General features: G+C 41.9%; 1 protein-coding gene across 1 annotated transcript in view; it reads left to right on the top strand.

Annotated features, from left to right (window-relative positions):
• The window catches only part of calcrl2 (calcitonin receptor-like 2), a 36404-nt gene that overhangs the window by 4866 nt on the left and 8488 nt on the right, over positions 1–23050 (top strand). Inside the window, exons 2-3 of the mRNA XM_068331528.1 lie at positions 13272–13329; positions 14532–14703. Coding sequence (XP_068187629.1) covers positions 13272–13329; positions 14532–14703 — 230 coding nt within the window. The remainder of the gene's footprint in view (positions 1–13271; positions 13330–14531; positions 14704–23050) is intronic.

The raw sequence follows: 23050 nt of genomic DNA, 5'->3' as shown, positions 1-23050 counted from the left end.
CTGCTGTAGTCTATGTCCTTTGACTTTTTCAGTTACTAGAGGACACAGAGGGGTGAAGACTTGATATTTTTTATTTTCTGGCATTCATCTTTTTTGTCGTTCAGTCATTCCAAGTCTTTCCAACATCTTTCAAACCCAGAGAACGCGGTGATTTAATTTAAGGTAATGGTGTCACCCTATCTTCTAACTGAAATGAAGGTGTTCAGAAAATGTGACTTAAATATTGTGATGTCTGTGAACATTTCATCTACAATGTTGGATCCTATATTCTACATTATTTTCAATGCGTCCCTTCTCCTCAGTGGTTAAATTTCTCTTTATACACAACAAGTAGACAACAAAAAACCTGATCTTGGATCTATCCAAATTTTGTCCAGCTGTCCTGCAAAAGTCACCATTTCCTGTGCAGCTTTATAATTGCTTCCCAATATTGAGTTACTGATCGCTTGGTGATTTTTCTCCACCTTTTTTGGTCAAATGGCTCAAAATTCTTTCAGTGTTTAGGAATGTAGGAGAACAGCAACAGAGCTACCCCTTTAACTGGATATACTGATTTGGAATAATGCTCACACTTCTACCCAGCTTCATTGTGACACATGAAGTTTAATCATAACAGACATCCCCTTCCCTGACGAAAAACCCTCATATTATTGAAATGACTTTGCTCTTTTATCCAGTTCTACTTCAAATTTAATGAGTTCTTCATAATGAATTTCTCCATCAAGTTTCGTGAAAATCCATCCTGTAGTTTATGTGAATACCTGCTAACAGACAGTCAAACTAAATAATGTTATAATCATTTTGTTTGTGCAGGTCTAAACTGTGTCATCATTGTGTCCTCTGGATTTATTGTTAAAGTTTCTACATAGGGGCGGCAGTGGCTCAGTGGTAGAACAGGCGGTAGAGCGGGTCGTCCTATGATTCAAGATCGGCAGTTCGATTCCCGCTGCCGCCCAAAAACACCCGGAGTGTGAGCTGACAGTGGGAGGTGTCAGCTCACCTCCAGAGAACTGCCGAGGTGCCCTTGAGCAAGGCGCCGCCCCCTTTACAAAGTAGAGTTCTAATACGGGTCCAGGGAGGCAGGTCGGGGTCCAAATACAATCCGTCAAGGCAGGAGTCAGGATGAACTGCCGACAAACACGGCCTCAAGTCAGAGGATCTGACGCTGGGTCCGTGTTCAAGCCGGGTGTCTATAGTGAGTGACTAGGGGTAAAACGCTGGCAGGTGTGTCTGGGATGATTGGACGCAGGTGTGGGAGCTGCGCCGCGGGAAACCCAGCGCAAGGCTGGGGGCGGACCCCGAGCCGGGTCGTGACACAAAGACAATGCAGCTTCTATAAATCAGTTCACATTTACAAGAATATTTAATAATTATGGTTATAATTATAAGAAAATTATTATAATATAAAATAAAATAATGTTCAACATGCATTAAGACTAGAAGCACTTTTGTTTTTCACATCTGTGAATTTTTTTTGTGGTGCAACTTGAACATTACATCGTAAAATGGATTCTGCAAACTCTGCTATACTTTTGGTTATTTAGTTATTTTGGGGTAGGTGGATTGGAGAAGTGGTTTCCGTCTTCTTAGCCGAGCTGTGGTCAATTCTGTTGTGCATTTCCTTGAACCACCCGTGTCCTTGAAAACAGCACAGCTGATCACATGATCTTACTGTAGGGACATTTACTCACTCCATTGTAAGTTACAAAGCTTTTATTTACAGAAAGGGGGGCAAAAAGCACAGAACAATGAAAGGGTATAAGTGGTGAGAATATAATTTCCTGTTCAACAGGGGAAGTTTCAGAATATACTCTGTAGTAGCTTGGTGAAAATATGGAGACTGTTACTTGCCATTCATTTTCAATATGCTTCATGTGATAATAGTGACCTAAAACACATCTGCTTCATGCAGTGGTAAAGGTGAGCACCAAGCAACGTCTTCAGGTGTAAACCAAAATTACAATATAATGTGCACCCCTAATTATGGCAACAAGTTAACAGTACAGCTGACGATTGGAAACAATATAAGAAATATACATATTTAGGAAGTGATTAAACAACAAGAGCTTAGGTAAAATCAGGAAAGGTTTATAAGAAGGCATTTAAAAGAGATTGTGTTTTCGCAGACCTGAATCTTCTGGCAGATCATTCAAACGGAGCCTTGACTGGGATTGATCTATTCCCTTTAGCCTTCAGCTAGTCTAATGGAACAGAGAAAAGAACTTAAGGAGCTTGGAGTATCTGCTGCATAAAGGACTAAACAGTTGGATATATAGCTAGAGACAGCAGAAACTGATAATCCTTCCTAAACCATACTGGGAGCGGGTGTCTGGAGGTAAAGGCAGGAGTGATGTGATCACACCTCTTACTTCACTGGGTTTCAGCACCTGGCGTCAGCTTTGAAAACAGATAGTATTACACAGATGGTTAGCATTATATGCCGGATGCTCTTAGACTGAGGTATTCCTCTGACTTGACCAGACAACTTTCTTTTGAAAAAGTGGTGCAAGAATACTGAATATTACTGCAATTCTTTCTAGTGGAAAACATGATAAAACAACAGTATTTTTTATTCAGTCACAAATACACAATCGTCCATTAGCAAAGAACGGTGGACCTTAATTATTTATTATCAATTTATAACTTGATTTGGAATTATGTGTCTCTAATTCAGTTTGTCTCAGTCCTGGTCCTGGGAACTTCCTGACCTGCACATTTCAGACACTTCCTGCTCCTGGCTGATTCAAATGAATGGTTTGTCAGGAGGCCTCAGCAGAACCTGTTGACCGACTTACCATTTGAACCAGTTGTGTTGAATGAGGAATTGGGGATATGACTAAAACATGGAGGTAGGAATCCCTGGGATGATGCCCAGGATTTCAGTCTGTTGCCAAAGATTCAGTTAACCTGAGAAAAATACCAACTGTTTGTGTCTGTATTATTAGTTATTAGTTAGTCATTAGTTGTTATTTGTTTGACAAAGGTTGCTTATTAGTAAAGTAGAGTAGAGTAGAGTAGAGTAGAGTAGAGTAGAGTACAACTTTACTTATCCCTTGAGGAGGTTCCGTCAGGGAAATTAATTTCTCCGTCGCACACAGCACAGTAAGTACACAAAACACAGAAAAAGCCCACAGAAAGCACCAGCACATAGAAAGTAGTACAACACCAAATAGAAATATTAATAAATAACCCATCAAGAGTATATACATAGAAAATCATAAATAGGCGTAGAAATAATAAATAAACAGGCCTGGTTAAGTATGGGTATAGTGAAATGTCTATAGTGTTTGTATTGTTTTTGCTGTATTGTCTGTGTCATCCCTCAGCTCTCCTGTGGACTTACTTCTTCTTCAACTCCCCCAGAGGGGAGTTGAGCAGTGACCAAAGGGATAAAGATACTCAATTTTCCATTGACTGCAGTCATTAAAAGATAAAGATTTAAAACACTCATTCAAAGATGATTGTTAAAATATAGCATAATTCATCTATAATATAATTTTTCATGCATCATTGAGAAAAAGTGATAAAGCAAAGTTCATTATCATTTATCTCAATTCAAAGGCAGGTAGAAAGGAAAGTGCTGTCAGAATGAGTTAAACACAGAAGAGCACTTTAGTCTTAGACTTGAGTCATATTCTGTATGAACCCTATGTGCAGCTCGAGAGTGGGGGATAGATGAAAGGTTTTTACACTAGAAGACAAAGGTTTGAGTTCACGTTTCAATACAATCACTGTGACGCAGAGAAGATTGTGTTCAGAGATGGTTGTTCCAGAAACAGCTAGTCCGTATTTGACAGCACTTTGTCCACCCATCTATCCTCGAGCCTCATCCTGCTGTGTTAAAGGTGTTGATCAAAAGGCCAATTAGAGGCAAACCGCTTCTCACCATCACATTCACACCCACAAGACATCTTGAAAAGTTGTTAGCAGATTTTGATAAAATTCCATGTAGGAGTAGATCTCGTACGAAGGAAAACATCACATTTTTGAGTCATATGTTGGTCCGCATGTAGATGCTGAATCATCTGTAATACATTTTTCTAGGAAAAGTAGTCATGCTTTCATTTCAATTCCTGTGAGCAGCTGTGCTCCATCCCATCTTGCTTTTGTCACAATATTCTGAGACAATCACAGAAAGATTGTCTCAGAAAGCTGCCAAGCTGCTACAATACGAGTCCTCGGATTTACAATATTAATAACAATACACTGTTGGAAACAGATAGCGAGACGTTCGTTGTTGCTTTGGTTCTTTTATTTACAAATAAATCTCTGGTTATAGTTAACTAGCAGCTGGTTAGCTTATCTTAGCATAGCTTTAGTTCCCCCGTCTTTCCTCACCTATCATTTCTATCAATGCTGCAAAGACCACTTCAGTTTGAATTTGAACTTGAACTGATTGTAAATTATGTACTTTGTGGGCTTTAGAGGCTTGAGTTAATTTTCTACTGTTACATTAAAAATGGAGAACCTTTATTAGAAAGTTGGTGGAAATTGTTACTCTCTACCAGCCAAAACACCGAGAGGAGATAGTTATAAAAACATAGGCAACAGAGACAGAGAGACAGACATGTTTTTTTTTATAATTGATGACTTAATGTGGCAAAAACATCCTTATTCTCTTCAGGAGGTTATGTGTTTATCATTGCTTGCCTGCCTCTTCATTTTTAAACTTAATTATTAAAAGAACGACCTTTAACTATTTAGCCGAGTTCAGAAGTGAATAGGTTTTCCTGAATTCAGACCAAAAAATGGAGCCTTCATTTCTTTTCTTTAACATTTTGATATTTTTGGACACATGCAGTAGTTTTCTGACAAATGAGTGCCACATATAATAATGCAGTTTGCCAATGTTATATGTGAGTAGCTTTTTAACTTTCTGACTTCATCATTGTGGGATTTTGTATTTTTTCCCGGAACCATTTCCATAGAGGTTTGATAAGCTGTATCAACACACACACACACACACACACACACACACACACACACACACACACACACACACACACACACACACACACACACACACACACACACACACACACACACACACACACACACACACACACACACACACACACACACACACACACACACACACACACAGATTACAACTGAAGATATGTTGTGCTGACTCCAAGTTCCCAACGTTGAAGCTCATTGTGGTTGGTTTCCTGCTCCCAGTAAAATCACAGTTGTTTTGTTCCTATGGGTTGAATAAAATATATTTATTCTTGTTTGGCTCAAGTGGCTCGGGAGGAAACAGTCAAAGGAACTTCCTCCTTCTTACCCTAACTACACAAAAATAATAGTAAACACAACTGTGTCTCTGACCCGCATTGGGCAGTTGAGATTTATGGCTGCTGGAGCACGAACTTCCTTTCTACACATACCATAAATAAACATAGGTCAGGAAAATTCATGAACACATCCATGTATTAAACTATCCATTTTTCTCATTTTTATGAAGCCACACACAGACAATTATTCCCCATGACTACATCTGCCGGGTGTCACTGCTGAGGTGCCCTTGATCAAGGCGCTGTCCCATTTCTAAGCTGCTCATTGGGTGCATCAAGAAGTTGCTGCCCGCTGCATATATATGTATATATGTATATATGTGTATATATATATATATATATATATATATATATATATATATATACACACACAAGCCAAATGCCCAAGTTAACATCAAGTGCGGCATATACTAAGGGGATGCGCTATCACCACTGCTGTTCTGCATAGGCCTGAACCCCCTCAGTCACATCATCACAAAGAGTGGCTACGGATACCGATTCCGAAGTGGGACAACAATCAGCCATCTCCTCTACATGGATGACACCAAGCTGTATGCCAGGAATGAGCGAGAAATCGACTCACTGATCCACACCACCAGGATCTACAGCGACGACATAGGGATGTCATTCGGATTAGACAAATGAGGCTGGATGGTATCGAGAAGAGGCAAGATGATCAGCTACTTACCTATTCATATTTACAAGGAACGTTATTAACCTATTTGGGAATTATATTTTTTTGTTCTAACCGCTTCAGGAACATCTGTTCATGGGTGGAATGTAAAACCGGATACTTTATAATGCTGTTTCTGTTTGGAACGAACCGGTTGGCAAAAAATTCTGGTTCAAAGCCCAGTGTGACCCGTGTCTCCATGTACACACTGAATGGATGGAGTTAAAAACGACTGTTTTCTGACTTACAACACCTCCACGTCAAAGACGCGTTGATAAACATTCTTGACAACTGGGTATTTTTTCGTCTGTTTCTTTCTTTATGAGTCATAAAGTTTATATATTTATTTATTTATTCATTGAAGCAAAGTCTTTTCAAAGCTTCTTTATTCCGTGGGTTCTTGTTATTGAGGTAAAGTAGGAGACTTAGCCGATCGTCAGAAGTTTAAAAAGTTTATTCCCGACAACAAGTCTAATACAGATACCCGGGCTCTACCACAGTCACTGACTGCCGGTACTACACGGGTCTTACATCAGACGCAGCTGAAGAAGAGCAAATTCTATCTTGGCCTGGTCAGATTTAAACAATTCAGATTAAGAATATGCATGATGGGATGTGGTGTCTTCTGGACCAATCAGATCGTGACAGGTTTTCGGCCGCATCTTCTCGACGTAGTTTCCGTCTCCAGTATCATCCTGTAGACAATCCTGCCTATTCCTGATCACCCCATGAGTGTGAAGACTTCCATAAACGCATAAACGGAACTGTTACCTGGGGGGGGGGGGTGTAGGTGTAGGTGTGTGAGTGTGTGTGTGTGTGTGTGTGTGTGTGTGTGTGTGTGTGTGTGTGTGTGTGTGTGTGTGTGTGTGTGCGCGTGTGCGTGTGTCAGATTAGATAAATTTGCCTACATCTTCCAAATGGAACTGCCTCTGCAACCATGTATGTGTGTATGTGTGTGTGTTGTATGTATGTGTGTATGTGAGTGTGTGTCAGACTAGAGAGAAGTGAGACCGCTGTCTATGTCCTGTGTGTGTGTGTGTGTGTGTGTGTGTGTGTGTGTGTGTGTGTGTGTGTGTGTGTGTGTGTGTATGCACTACTTTCACCAAAGAAAGTAGTGCATCCCTGAGATGCGCTTCAACAAAAATTTGTGCACCCCAACATGACGTTTATGCAACCCAAAAGTGATAACAGAATACACGGTAGAAACCGTACAAAAGGATTGAGTATTGCCGCCAATAATACAATATATGAACAAAGTGTTAATTTTAACAATTGTATTAATAAAGATGTCATAACTGTTTCAGTAAAAAAGAAAATTACAGATTCTTTTTATCAAAATGTTACAGCCTGGTGATCATTCTTAAAAAAAATTTAAGTAATAAAGATGTAATACAGTTTTTTCCCCCTTTTGCTCTTCACTCAGTAGTTTTCTTTGCCTTTAATTCATGTATTCTCCTGTGGACACTGCACCAGACTGACAGAGCCTTCTCCGCACACATTTTTGTAGGCTTCATTTTGTCTTGGGTGCTGACAGTTAGCCATGCCTCACCCATGGAAACAATCATGTCCATTTTTTCCATCGGTGAAAAAATGGATTTTTGCTGGTTTCTGCTTGGCTTCTTCTGCGTCTTCGTCCGTACTGTCCACAGTAATATCTGTTTTTCTTTTCATTTACTTTTGTTTGTTTATTCAGGAAAACACTCATTGTCACTTGGGTTTTTTCCAACTTTTGCATCTTTTTCGGAGGCGTGGTGAGAATGTGAGATTAACTCGTCACACTCTCACTGCGGCATGTAAAATGTGCAGAGGTCGTGTTGCTGTTTGGTCGATTTTATTCATTCATTTATTCATCCATTCATTCATTGTCACAACAGCTTCATCCGTCTATCCCAGCTGACTGAGGGCGTGAGAAGGCGGAAACTCCGGGCGCGAGGGCCGGTGCACAGCCACGAAGAGACGCAGACAAACATGCACGCACACACTCAAGCCTACGGTCAATTTGGGATCGACTAATTAACCTGAAGCACATGTTTTTGGAGGTGGGAGGAAGCCAATAACCCGGAGAGAACCCACACAGACACAGGGAGAACATGCAAACTCTGCACAGAGTGAGACGCGAACCCCAAATGGCCTTGCTGTGCGGCGACGGCGCTACCCACTGCGCCACCGTGCCTCCCCTAGTCGGTTTTAATAAGGCTGAATCAAGCAGATGAGTCTCTTGACGAGAATCTCACGTGAGATCACAACACAATGGCGATTACTCTATCAAAATTTAAATGGAGAAATAGCTGGACGGATGGACAGACAGACAGACAGACAGACAGACACTGCTCAGGCATTACCTAACGAATAAATACTGGATAAACACCAGGAGAAAAAGGAACACTGACATCACAGGACATACCACAAGACATACACTACACTAAACAGTATAAAATTCAAATATAAACAGTATACAATTAAATAAAATCTATTCAACCGCGTGCTGACCTCGCCACCCCCCACCCCCCGTTCCTCCTGAGAGAGTCATTGTACCCCCTGATGGCATGGACCTCAGCCTCTCTATGAAGGTGCTGTGTGACAGCAGTCTGCCGCTGAAGGTGCTTCTCTGCATGGAGAAGGTGGTGTGCAGGGGGTGGCTGGTGTTGTTCATGATGGCGGCACGGTGGAGTAGTGGTTAGCACTGCTGCCTCACAGCAAGAAGGTCAGGGGTTCAAACTCCATCAATTCCAACCTGGCCTTTCTGTGAAGAGTTTGCATGTTCTCTCCGTATCTGAATGGGTTTTCTCCGGGTTCTCCGGTTTCCCCCCATTATCAAGAAAAACAAGCATCTAAGGAAAATTAGGTCATGTTGGCCCGTAGTGGTGGCGCACCCAGGGTGCAGCGGCTCTAGGCCGACTTCCATCTGGCCTTTCAATTTTATTGTACCATCCCTGTATAATGACAAATAAAGCTCCTTGTCTTTGTCTTTGATAGCCTTAACTTTAGACATGGTCCTTGTAATGGTTATTTCTTGGGCCTATTGATAACCATTGGTGGCTGAGCAAAAATGTCTGACTCTCTAGCAGTCCAAAATGATCCAAGTTCCACAAAGGTTTGTAGCAAAAAATAAACCAAAATTTATTACAAACTAAAATTAATACAAAAGCCCAGAAGATCAAATGTTAAATTCAAATAAGGATTGCACTGATAAAGTTAGATTTTACAAAGGAGGAGCCGTTTAATCTAAAGCTCGGAGGTTATGCATTGAGTGTCAAAGACTGTGTCTTCCTGCTCTGGCCACGCCCTCCAGGTAGGATGACTGGACCTTTATGCTCCAGTCCAGCCACTAGATGGGGGTGAATCTGGGATATGGCTCAAACAGAACATATATGAGTTAATGCAAACAAATCTTCATTTTGGCTCCTACAGTCCTGCTCTCCAGAACTGTCTCCACAGAGTCCAGGCTCAGCCCGACCACTGAGCCCGCCCTGCGATGAGTCTGTTAAGACGGTCCATATCTCTTTTCCTGGCCCCGCCACCCCAACACACAATGGCGTATGACAGCACAGTGGAGACTATGGCCTGATAGAACATGAGAAGGAGCTTAGGACAGATGTTGAAGGAGGCCAGCCTCCTCAGGAAGTACATCCTGCGCTGCCCCTTCTTGTACACACAGTCCGAGTTGAGTGACCAGTCCAGTCTGCTGTCTAGCTGCAGTCCCAGGTACTTATAGTTTTCTACCACCTCCACCTCACTGCCCTCATTTATCACTGGCTGTGGAGAGGTAGGTGCCCGCCAGAAATCCAGCACCATCTCCTTTGTCTTGGAGATGTTGAGCTGGAGCTGGTTCTGTTGGCACCACTGCTGGCATTTTTTCCCAGTATTATATCTCAAAAAAAGTTAGTAAGTGAATATTGTCTGACGATCGTGTGTCCCTGCCAAAAATTGTCTGTCAAAGACTCAAAGACACACGCAAATGAGAACACTTATATATATATATATATATATATATATATATATATATATATATATATATATATATACAAACAATGTCCCTCTCACCCTAGTAGGGTGGTATCTGTGTGTCATCCTCAAGCTTGGGTCCTCTACCAGAGGCCTGGGAATCTGTGGGTACTGTGCAGTATCTTAGCTGTCTTTAGGACTGCGCTCTTCTGGACTGAGGCTTCAGATGTTGTTCACTGAATCTGCTGGAGCCACTCTTCTAGTTTGGGGGTCACTGCCCCAGTGCTCCTACTACCACGGGGACCACATTAACCTTTACCTTCCACATCTGTTCCAGCTGTTCTTTCAAACCTTGATGCTTCTCAATCTTTTCACGTTCCTTCTTCCTGATGTTGGCATCAGCTGAAAATGCCACATCTATCACCACTGCTCTCTTCTGCTCTTTGTCCATCACCACTATGTCCGGTTTGTTAGCCAGCAGCTGTTTGTCAGTCTGGAAGCTGAAGTCCCACAGGATCTTAGCATTGTTGTTCTCAACCACCTTTAGTGGTATGTCCCATTTGGATTTGGCCACTTCTAGTCCATACCGGGTACAGATGTTCCTGTACACTATCAAAACTGCTTGGCTGTGCCTCTCCATGTATACTGAGCCAGCTAGCATCTTACACCCTGCTACCACATGCTGGACTGACTCTGGGGCTTCTTTACATAGCCTGCACCTTGTGTCAGATCTACTGTGGTAGATATTTGCCTCTATTGCTCTTGTACTTAGGGCCTGTTCTTGTGCTGCCATAATCAGTGCCTCTGTGCTGTCTGTCAGTCCAGCTTTATTCAGCCATTGGTAGGTCTTCTTGATATCAGCCACTTCCTTTATCTGACGGTGATACATGTTGTGTAGGGGCTTGACCCTCCATGTTGTCTCCTCCGCCTCCTCCTCCTCCTCCTCTCTCTCATCATATTTTGCTGTCTAAGGCATTCACTGAGTAGTTGATCTGTTGGGGCCATCTTCCTGATGTACTCTTGGATTTTTGTTGTTCCATCCTTGACAGTGTCCCTCATGCTCACTAGTCCTCATCCTCCCTCTTTCCGCTCAGTGTACAGCCTCAGGGCGCGTTACTTGGGGTGAAACCCTCCATGCATGGTGAGGAATGTGTGTATATACAGTAGTATGTATATATATATACACACACACACACACACACACACACACACACACACACACACACACATACTGTATGTATGTATGTATGTATGTGTATACAGTGCACCCTCATTACTCACGGTTAATGCATTCCAGGAACCACACGCGAATAATGAATTCCGCGATATAGTGACAAACTACTTATTATTTACGGCAATTTCAACGTTTTTGAACCCTCCCCATACTGATATGTAACCACCTTCTATCTGTATTACCTTTTCCAACACTCTCATCGACTGTTTAAAGCACTTTTGGTTTCATGGACGTGCGCTGCGTTCCAAGACTCACAGAACTTTTGGATGCCGTCAGCCAATAGAATACGCGTATGGTGTATACACACACACACACACACACACACACACACACACACACACACACACACACACACACACACACACACACACACACACACACACACACACACATTCACATGCTATCCTTTTCAGGAAGTTGCTGATGTTGATTCACACACATCAAAACTGCAGCACTGTTTCATCTGAATTCATCCGGAGTGGAAGATGAGATGTTGACATTCAGTTGAAGTCCAGAACTCATAGATAATTCAGGAACAGAGGAAAGGGCTAAAAATTGGATTTTGGCTGCCAGTCTGAGCACAGCATAAGTGACTCTCATCTGCCTTTTACATCGCTACAAAAGCAGTTTTCGATGAAGTTAGCGTATGCAACGACCATCAATAAGTCACATGGGCGCATATATATGATAAAATAGGACTGAAGCTGCATTTAGTCATGATAAGCTGAATCTTGCTTTCTCGCAAGTTAAAATACAATTATATCTTCAAGTTAAAGTGATCAAGACAAACCAGCAAGGCAGAGAAAAAGAGGAAGAACAGTCACTGGAAACAGAGTTTGTCGAAAAGTATGAAGTGTTTGAACATCTGGTTGGATCCTATTGAAAGCAATGGTTGATTTACTTGTTGAAGTTTCTCCATGTTTGCGTCTGTTCTCTTCCTCACAAAGAATTGTGTAGTTCTGAGCCTTGGATGATTCCTCCCCCTTTAGCTGCAGCCTCTGGGTTGCCTTTTCAGATAGTGTTGCGCTCTAATGTTGTTGAACTTAAGAGCTTTCTTTTACTCTTCCACAAATGCTTATTGATGGTTCACTTTTGAATCAGTAGAATGACCACTGGAAGTATGCAATGCTATATAGGACAACTGTAACTAATAAGTAAATATTTTGATCAAAGGGCAGCACGGTGGCGCAGTGGGTATTGCTGTCGCCGCACAGCAAGGTGTCCTGCTCTGTGAAGAGTTTGAATGTTCTCTTCCGTGTCTGTGTGGGTTCTCTCCAGGTTCTCATGGCTTCCTACCACCTCCAAAAACATGCGCTTTAGAGTCATTGGCCATTCCAAATTGCCCGTAGTGTGTGAGTGTGTGTGTGTTTGTGTGTGTGTGTGCATGCTTGTCTGTGTCTCTGTCTGGCTCTGCAGTACATTGGCATCGCACCCGGAGTTTCCCCTGCCTCATGCCCTCAGTCAGCTGGGATAGGCTCCAGCACCCCTGTGACCCGCCACATCAAATGAAGCGGTTGATGATGAATGAATATTTTCATCCATCCATCCATCCATCAATCCTGGAGTGAAGGGCAGCCATGTAGCAGTGCCTTATGAGCAGCTTGAGGGGTTTGGTGCATTGCTGAAAGGGACCTTGTTCAAGGGCACTTTGGCAGTGCTCAGGAGGTGAACTGAGGCCTCTCTCCAGCTAACAGTCCAGACTCTAAATTTTAGTCAACACTGAACTTGAACCGGCCCCCCTCTGGTCCTTGTGGGCTGAGCTACTGCTGCCTCTTTAGTGTTTAGCCAAAAGTGTTCCCGTATTTATTGTTTTTGTATCATGCTAATTTGCGAACATTATCTTGCTGAGATGACAAAATAACAAGTGTAAACATAGTAAATGTTACAACCGGACTTCAAGGAATAAGCATTTAATAGTTGTCACTGTGAACATGTTAGTTTGGTGACATTAGCGTTTAGCTCGAAGTAAAAATAATGACTACACAATGAATTTTTTTTATTACTGTGGATTCAGTTTTATGTGTGTGAAACTCTGTTTATAGAATACATTGTTCACTATCATAAATAGTCTTTTTGAATAATACACATTAATCTGTTTAAACTGTTCTTGTTTCCCTTTCAGAAACATGTGGAGGACCCTAACATTGTCACTGATAGTTGCCCTGGCTTTGGGGTCAGAAGTGAGTGTGATCATTTCTGTTTGGTTCGAGCTCTTTTTATGTCATTCTATACAAATATCAGCAAAATACTGTTTAGACCTTGAACACCTAGATATATAATTCTCATGTATACTGTACTTGCATTTCATCATCAAGCTGGGGCCTGACTGCTCATTGAAAGAGTAATCCAGTTTTTTCTGTATTTTTTTTAGATGTTTCAGTGTTCTTAGATAGATAGATATACTTATTTATCCCAAACTGGGAAAATTAGGAAATTTCTTTTGCTTTTCCCTGGTTTTCTCTTGAAGTAGTCTATGAATCAACCTTGCTCATCTATCTGCAAGAGAGCATAATCTTTTTTTTCCTGTATTAAATCTGTCAGAAATGAAAGTACATTGCAAGTAGGCTATCATAGCCTAGTCAGCTAGTTACGTTATCAATAAAGAATTAAACATGCTTTTCTACTGTTGATGTTTTATGATTTTTTTGATTCATCCAATTAAAGTAAATGGTTGTTTTGACAGTGGCACAGAGAGGATAGAAGTACCATTTTGTTATACAATTGGGTGATAAATCAAGTTGAACCTGTCACGTTTTGCAGAATAGTTGCATGTAACACAATATACCAGTGTAAAAACAGAGACAATTATCAATATAATTTTTATGTCAATGATGCACAGGATAGTATCATTTGCTAACATACAGTTAGAATGATGATAAAATGGAATTAAACACATGGCCATTCCAATTTGCCAGTAGATTATCTATAGTTGTGTCTGTGAAACATTTGTAAAACTCTCAGGAAAATGATGGTCAATGGAGAGAACTATCTCAGCTGAAAGTTCATGAAACTATCAAGAGTGAAATTGTTCCGCTGCAATCGCAGCCCTCCTGTGTGGAGCCAAAATGTCTTCCTATTCCTCTGTTCTCCTTTTAGAACTGCTCTTGACAAAACTAATCTGCTCTTACACAATTTTTGAATATGTAAGAACCAGAGAAATTTTGCAAATTTTAACATTGAGTTTAGATCCTTTTGAGACAAAGATGAAGAAGTAGCAGACCGTGACTTTCAACTGCATGTCTTCACATATTATTTCCTCTGTTCATATTTGTACATGCTTATTTCCTCATTACATTTTGCCATTGGAATATTTGTATACATATTTCTTACATAAATTTTTGTGACATTCCCGATATTGAGTGTATTGACTTTTTTTTCCCAGGTATCCCAGTCTGAGGACATGTCGGCCATAGTGAACTACAAGAAAGCACTGGCCACACGGGACAATTTTAGCGACATATCCAGCCTAATAGGAACGTCCCAATACCAGATCCGGGCGGCTCAGTTTGAGTGCTACTTGAAGATAATCCATGATCCACCACGTACAGACGAAGGTGATAAGATGTGCCTGCTATTTTTATATTAAAATGTTGATAACAACCACCCTGCCAGAACTTGTGTGTCCTTTAAGGGCTCAATAAATTTGACTTCTGCTGATGTCAGATATTCTATATTGAGTTTTCAGTGCTAAATCAGTTTCAGTGAGATACCATAAACTAAAATTAGTTCAGCGGTAATCTTTATAAACTTCCACATCCAATGAAGTTGAACTCTGTTGTGATTATTGGGCTCCTATGTTTGGCATTACTGTCATGCTTTGATGCATAAAAAAAGTGTGAGTGAAGGGGAGGAACCTGTCCTGTCAACCAATTACCATAAAACTTCTAAAATCATTTTTCCTCATCAAATACATACCACTTTCTGTGAATATCACTGTCTGTCTGTGAACTGGTTTCAACACTGAAGTCCAGACAGACATTTTATATTAACTATTGCATGGATTACTTTAATTTTTTCCATTTATATTCATGAAGTCAAATGGATAAATCCTGCTGACTCTGCAAAACCTTCTTTTTGAAGTTTGGTCACTTGAAACAGGATCTATCCTTGAACTTTGCTTGCTTCCTTTGTCAATGAAAAAAAAAACCCTGCCAACCTTCTGACCTGCCAACAGAGGACGCTGTATGATCAAAATTGTATGATCAAAATTTTTTTGCATTTCGGCAGTATGCATTCAGATGGGATCTGTCCTTCCATTTCGGCAGTATGCATTCAGATGGGATCTGTCCTTCCTTGTTTTGTTTACTTGCTTTCTTGTTTTGTCAGTATCCCTGCAAATCCTGCAAACCTTTTAGCGCTCCCCCCAGAGAATGTTTTCATCTTTGTGGTTAAGCAGCACTTCAAAACATGAGGTTCTAATACATCTAGTGACAATTGCAGCTATTTGCCAGTGACTGTTTGTGAATGTGAATGAGTGAATGAACGAACGAACGAATGAACATAACTAACGACTAAGAGTAAACACTTGTTCACTCCTTGAATCAGCTTTGTTAATGGAGGAGAACAAGAGCAATCCAAGGATTCTTTTTAGTAGTGATGGTTTCATGAACTTCATTACAAAATAGAATTTCTTAGGGACGAAACATTCATCATCTTCTCTTATTATGTATGACTGATGTATCCCTAAGCAAAAAAAAAATGGAGATGCCACTGATAGACTTCATTGTTATTTGAATAACTTCCCCTATCAACCTGAAGCAACTAAGTTCAACTCTTGTTGCTCTTGTGTCTTAGACCCAGCCCCAACTAAATCACTTAAAGAGGGCTTTTCTCGCAATTATCCTATTGCTTAATAGAATTCACCTCTCTTTACAGACAAGCTATGTGTCCATTGTTTAAAAATATCCGTCATTAAACCTCTGAAAAAAAAAAAACATCCTGAGGAGCCATGCGGCTTAAGTGAATTGTTTACACCAATTTGTCCATAGGTATGTGTGACCTTTTGTGCGTTTGACTTTTGTGTGGTCTCTCGATGAGTTTGCATCTTCTCAGACGTATAAAACCGTCTCTCACCCGGAGGAAGCTGTGCTAGGCTACAGCGGACCTGTGACCCGCAAGTCGGATAAGCGGCTGAAGATGAGATGATTATGGTCAATTACAGTCATCTCATCTTCAAGAAATTGATTCTCTTCATGCTCTCTCCCCTTCCCTTCACCCTCTGCACCACAGACTTCCAGTACAACTCCAGTACTTGCCACATGCAGAGGTTCTCTGACAACACTGTGATTGTGGTATGTATCAGGGAGCGTGAGGACTGAGTGGACAGGAAAGTGGCGATGGACTTTGTAGAGTGGTGTCACCATAATGAGCTCCAGCTGAACATCTCCAAGACTAATGAGAGGGTGCAGGACGCCAGGCGGGTACCCCCCCCCCCCCTTCGCAGCCGGTGGTCATCGAGGGTAGAAAGGTGGACAGCATACTGGACTGGTCAACCAACTTGGACTGTGTGGACAAGAGGGGCCAGTGTAGGATGTATTCCTAAGGAGACTGGTCTCCTTCAACTTCTGCTCTAAGCTCATTCAGATGTTCTACCTGTCCGTAATGTCTAGTGTGCTGTCCTATGCTATTGTGTGTTGGGGTGGTGGTGCAAAGAAAAGGGATAGGGACCGGCTAACAGATTCATCCATAGGGTGGGTTCTGTGGTCGGTCAGAGCCTGGACTCTGGAGAGTGGAGAGGAGGACCATGTCCAAGTGCAAAGCGATCCTAGGAAACACTGGCCACCCGCTGCACACCGCCTTCTCTCAGCAGACAAGCTCATTTAGTGATAGACTGCTGTCACCGAGCTCCTTCACAGAGAGACTGAGGACCCCCTTTGTGCCCCGTGCCATCAGGGGGTACAGAGAGGCTCTCAGGAGGGGGGGGGGGGCGTCCAGGTCAGCCAAGGGATGAATGGGGAGGAGGAGATGGAATTGAGCTGAACTGGTGGTGGAACCATGGTGGAGTTGGAATGAAGACGTGTCTGTGGACCATGTGGGCTTCCAACTCGCTTTTTTAGGTTTTTTTGTTTTGTATTTATATATTTGTTTAGCTGTGTATCTATATGTTTGTGTAGTTGTGCGTGTGCATGTCCTCAGTTTTGTATCTGTGTTCCTTGTTGTGTATTTATCTTGACTCTTTGCTGTTTCTCCTTTTGTGCATTTATTAATTTGTTTGTATTTGTTTCGCTGCTGTGCTGTCTTGTGTGTGTGTGTGTGTGTGTGTGTGTGTGTGTGTGTGTGTGTGTGTGTGTGCGTGTGCGTGTGCGTGTGTGTGTGTGTGTGTGTGTGTGTGTTTGCGTGCGTGCGTGTGTATGTGTGTAAGCAGCTGGTATACCTAATTTCCTTCAGGATAAATAAAGTAGCTACGTACCTACCTACCTCCCAGACTGACTGACCTACAGTATATTGACACTACATAAACCATGTGTCAAGGTCAATGGAAGGATTTTTTAATTGGGAAATTCCCAAAGTAGAATGAATAACTGTAAGGGTAAATATAAATATTGAACTCATGTCACTGAAAATTTAAGAACAAATATCATTTGCTTTGATATGAATTGAATCGAGCACGAGTTGTACGGTTATGCAATGGACTGTGAACATGACATGGTGTGGACTGAAAGGGACTTGACTGTTGACTGTTGAAACATTCAAGTCCCTTTCAGGGGTTATTTTCTCGGAAATCAAAAAGGAACTTTTGAAAAATCCTTGAAGGATTTAAAATGAATGTGAAAAAGAAGAAAACTATGTGAACCCTTTATATTGGACTGTAAACATTAATGAATGATTCAAATTGTGGTCATTAATGAAGGGCTCTCTATTACATGCATGTTGAATTGCCATTCCATGGGCAATTAGGAGCCAGAGTGTTAGAGCTGTTTTGATCTTTTGAGTTTTCAAACCATTTATGGCTATTATTTTCATTCTGTTGATAGATTACTGACATTTATGTTCTTATAGTTTAGGATCATAATTTGACTTGGGTTGATTAAGTGGAAATTGTGATAGTGATTTACCGCTCTGACCACAGTTGAGTGACGTGTGTGACGTATGCCAGATTGATGCCTGATATCGGGAACGCCACCTGTAGCCAGACAGACGGAAAGAAGAAACGGCTTTACCACTGCGTCAGTATGATAGGTTCATGCGTTGTTTGTTTGTTAAGTTACAGTAAAGAGAACAAATAAATGACCTCATTTTTGTAAGGAGTGCATTGTCCCTGTTAATCTGGAGATGCCTCTACTCCACAAATAGATTTTATCGGTAGACAAAATGGTCATCCCTCCTTCAAAAATGAATGAAGGAATGAAATTTTCTGTTTGAATGTTTTGCTCTATTCCAGAATTCAATGGGCTCTTTGTAATCACATGAACCTGAGAGAGAGATCTGCCTTTTTTTTTTATTTGTAAAATCACATTTATTCATAAAAGCCAAATGACAAGATAATCACGTTGACACAAAATCCAAAAGGGATTCATGCAAAGAGGATTTTCAATAGTAGGTGGGTTTCCTGAACAAAGAAGCACATCTAACCTTTTAACATTTATCAAACTTAAAAAAACACAGGTTTTAAAAGTTATCTGTTCTCCACAAGCATCCCTTTTACTTTTCGTATCTTCAATCTATAAACCTCTTTGTAAAAACTGGTTGGTCACTTTCTTCTCGATTCTTTAAATAAAAGCTAATGCTAACCAGAAACATGTTGAGGTTAGGAAAGAAATTTTCTACTTTGGGCCTCAAACTTTTTGTGTCTTGCAGGATTTTTTTTGTTTTTCTATATCTTTTGCGAATCATATGTGAATCATATTTTTCTGTTACAGCCTCTTTAAGACTGTTGTCATTTTCGTTCTCAGAGCTACTTGTATCAGGAGGTGTCTCAGGTGTTTCTTTAGCAATTTTGTGTTTTCTTTTAGGAGCTATCTTTAATAATTCCTCGTCTATCACAATATCATCCTCCTCCTCCTTCCTCTCCAGCTGAGACTACCATCCATTCGGCTGAATCTTTGGCCCCTCAGCCTTCCCCAAATCAACCTGTCCATCCTTTGTGCTGTTATGTGTCCTGTGTGAGATAGAGTGTGTGTGAGAGAGAGATTTGATTTTTAACATGAAGTTTATTCATAAAAGTCAAATTACAAAATAATCACATTGACACAAAATCCAAGAGTCACCTAGAGGATTTTAACAGTACTGTGTGTTTTCCGAGCAAAGAAAAAATCTTAACTTTTAACATTAATCAAACTGAAAATTATCAAACTAAACAGACAAAAGTAAGAAAAAAAATAACAATTATCTGTTCTCCACAATCATCTCTTCTACATTCATGTCTTTTACTTTTCCCCCTAGTTTTTTCAATCCGTAAAAATCTTGGTCTAGAGAGAGAGGGAGTCTGAAAGAAAGGAAACTTACCCTTACTGCTGTCAGTACTCTGCTGCCTTTGACACGTTATCTTATGCTGCGTTTCTCAACTTGCCCCTGTGTCATCTGGTACCACCAGGCTTCCGTCCATCAATTTCCTCCGGGATTAATAAAGTATCTATCTATCTATCTATTATCAACAGGTTGCCTGTGGGCCAGCTGCTGTCAGGCATAATTCATGAAAGCACAACACACCGTTAATGCTGAATAGATCATTGACACGATGCTTCAAGCCAGGGACTAGAAATACAAATTGTTCTCTATCTTTATGTTTGACTGTTTTTAGATGTGTGAGTCACTGACAGAAGTCTCATATCACAGATTTATAGCGTCTCTTCTTCTTCTTTTCCTTTCGGCTTTTCCCTTCAGGGGTCGCCACAGCGAATCAATTTCCTCCATCTAGCCCTGTCCTTTGAATCCTCTTCTCTCACACCAACTACCTTCATGTCTTCCCTCATTACATCCATAAACCTCCTCTTTGGTCTTCCTCTAGGCCTCCTGCCTGGCAGTTCAAAACTCAGCATCCTTCTACCAATATATTTACTATCTCTCCTCTGGACATGTCCAAACCATCTCAGTCTGGCCTCTCTGACTTTATCTCCAAGACCTCTAACATGTGCTGTCCCTCTGATGTACTCATTCCTGATCCTATCCTTCCTGGTCACTCCCAGAGAGAACCTCAGCATCTTCATCTCTGCTACCTCCAGCTCTGTCTCCTGTCTTTTCTTCAGTGACACTGTCTCTAGACCAAACAACATCGCTGGTCTAACCACAGTTTTGTACACCTTTCCTTTCATTTTAGCTGAAACTCTTCTATCACACATCACACCTGACACTTTTCTCCACCCGTTCCATCCTGCCTGTACACGCTTCTTCACCTCTTTTCCACACTCTCCATTGCTCTGGACTGTTGAGCCTAAGTACTTAAAATCCTCCACCTTCTTGATCTCTTCTCCCTCTAACCTCACTCTTCCACTTGGGTCCCTCTCATTCACACACATGTACTCTGTCTTACTGCGGCTAACCTTCATTCCTCTCCTTTCCAGGACAAACCTCCACCTCTCTAGCTTCTCCTCCACCTGTTCCCTGCTCTCACTACAGATCACAATGTCATCTGCAAACATCATAGTCCATGGAGATTCCTGTCTAACCTCGTCGGTCAGCCTGTCCATCACCATGGCAAACAAGAAGGGGCTCAGAGCTGATCCCTGATGCAGTCCCACCTCCACCTTGAACTCCTCTGTCACACCTACAGCACACCTCACCACTGTCTTACAGTCTTCATACATGTCCTGCACCGTTCTAACATACTTCTCTGCCACTCCAGACTTCCTCATACAATACCACAGTTCCTCTCTGGGCACCCTGTCATAAGCTTTCTCCAGATCTACAAAAACACAATGCAGCTCCCTCTGGCCTTCTCTGTACTTCTCTATCAACATCCTCAAAGCAAATACTGCATCTGTAGTACTCCTTTTTGGCATGAAACCATACTGCTGCTCACAAATGTTCACTTCTGCCCTTAGTCTAGCTTCCACTACTCTCTCCCATAACTTCATTGTATGGCTCATCAGCTTTATTCCTCTATAGTTGCCACAACTCTGCACATCTCCCTTGTTCTTAAAAATGGGCACCAGCACACTTCTCCTCCATTCCTCAGGCATCTTCTCACTATCTAAGATCCTGTTGAACAACCCAGTCAGAAACTCTACTGCCACCTCTCCTAGACACTTCCATACCTCTACAGGTATATCATCAGGACCGACTGCCTTTCCACTCTTCATCCTCTTCAATGCCCTCCTCACTTCATCCTGACTAATCTTTGCTACATCCTGGTCCACAACAGTCACCTCTTCTAGTCTTTGTTCCCTCTCATTTTCCACGTTCATCAACTCTTCAAAGTACTCTTTCCATCTTCCCATCACACTACTGGCACCTGTCAATAGACTTCCATCCCTATCCTTAATCACCCTAACCTGCTGCACATCCTTCCCATCTCTATCTCTCTGTCTTGCCAACCGGTATAGATCAGTCTCTCCCTCCTTACTGTCCAACCTAGCATACAAGTCATCATAAGCTTCTTGTTTGGCCTTTGCTACCTCTACCTTCACCTTACGCTGCATCTCCCTGTACTCCTGTCTACTCTCCTCAGTCCTCTCAGTGTCCCACTTCCTCTTGGCTAACCTCTTTCTCTGTATACACTCCTGTACCTCCTCATTCCACCACCAAGTCTCCTTATCTACTTTCCTTCCAGATGACACACCAAGTACTCTCCTACCTGTCTCCCTGATCACATTAGCTGTAGTTGTCCAGTCATCTGGAAGCACCTCCTGATCACCCAGAGCCTGTCTTAACTCCTTCCTAAAAGTCATGCAACACTCTTCCTTTTTCAGCTTCCACCATTTTGTCTTCTGCTCTGCCTTTGCCCTCTTCATCTTCCTCACCACCAGAGTCATCCTACACACCACCATCCTATGCTGTTTGGCTACACTCTCACCTACCACTACTTTGCAGTCACTGATCTCTTTCAGGTTACACCGTCTACACAAGATGTAGTCTACCTGTGTGCTCCTACCGCCACTCTTATAGGTCACTCTATGTTCCTGCCTCTTCTGGAAGAAAGTATTCACTACAGCCATTTCCATCCTTTTTGCAAAGTCAACTACCATCTGTCCTTCTGCGTTCCTCTCCTGGATACCAAACCTGCCCATCACCTCCTCATCACCTCTGTTTCCTGCACCAACATGTCCATTGAAGTCTGCTCCAATGACAACTCTCTCACTTCTAGGCATGCTCTGCATCACTTCATCAAGGTCCGACCAGAATTTCTCCTTCTCCTCCAGCTCACATCCTACCTGTGGAGCATACCCGCTAACAACATTGAACATCACACCTTCTATTTCTAGCTTCAGACTCATCACTCTATCTGACACTCTTTTTACCTCCAGGACATTCCTAACAAACTCCTCCTTCAAGATAACTCCTACTCCATTTCTCTTCCCATCTACACCATGATAGAACAACTTGAACCCTGCTCCTAAACTTCTAGCCTTGCTACCTTTCCACCTGGTCTCCTGGACACACAGTATGTCTACCTTCCTCCTCTGCATCATGTCAACCAACTCTCTACCTTTTCCTGTCATAGTTCCAACATTCAACGTCCCTACTCTCAGTCCTATACTCTTGGTGCTCCTCTTCTCTTTCTTCGTGCGAACGCACTTTCCTCCTCTCCTTCTTCGACCAACAGTAATCCAATTTCCACCGGCGCCCTGTAGGTCAACAGCGCCGATGGCGGTCGTTGTTAACCCGGGCCTCGACCGATCCGGTATGGAAGTCATAGGTTTGATTCGCATCTTTGATTTGGCAAAAGTTTTACGCCGGATGCCCTTCCTGACGCAACCCTCTGTATTTATCCGGGCTTGGGACCGGCACAATAAGACACTGGCT

The sequence above is a fragment of the Antennarius striatus genome, chromosome 2 (assembly GCF_040054535.1).
Source record: "Antennarius striatus isolate MH-2024 chromosome 2, ASM4005453v1, whole genome shotgun sequence".
In the NCBI taxonomy this organism is placed as follows: Eukaryota; Metazoa; Chordata; class Actinopteri; order Lophiiformes; family Antennariidae; genus Antennarius; species Antennarius striatus.
The sequence above is the reverse complement of the archived record's forward strand: the minus strand, read 5'-3'. Positions and strand labels throughout refer to the sequence as shown.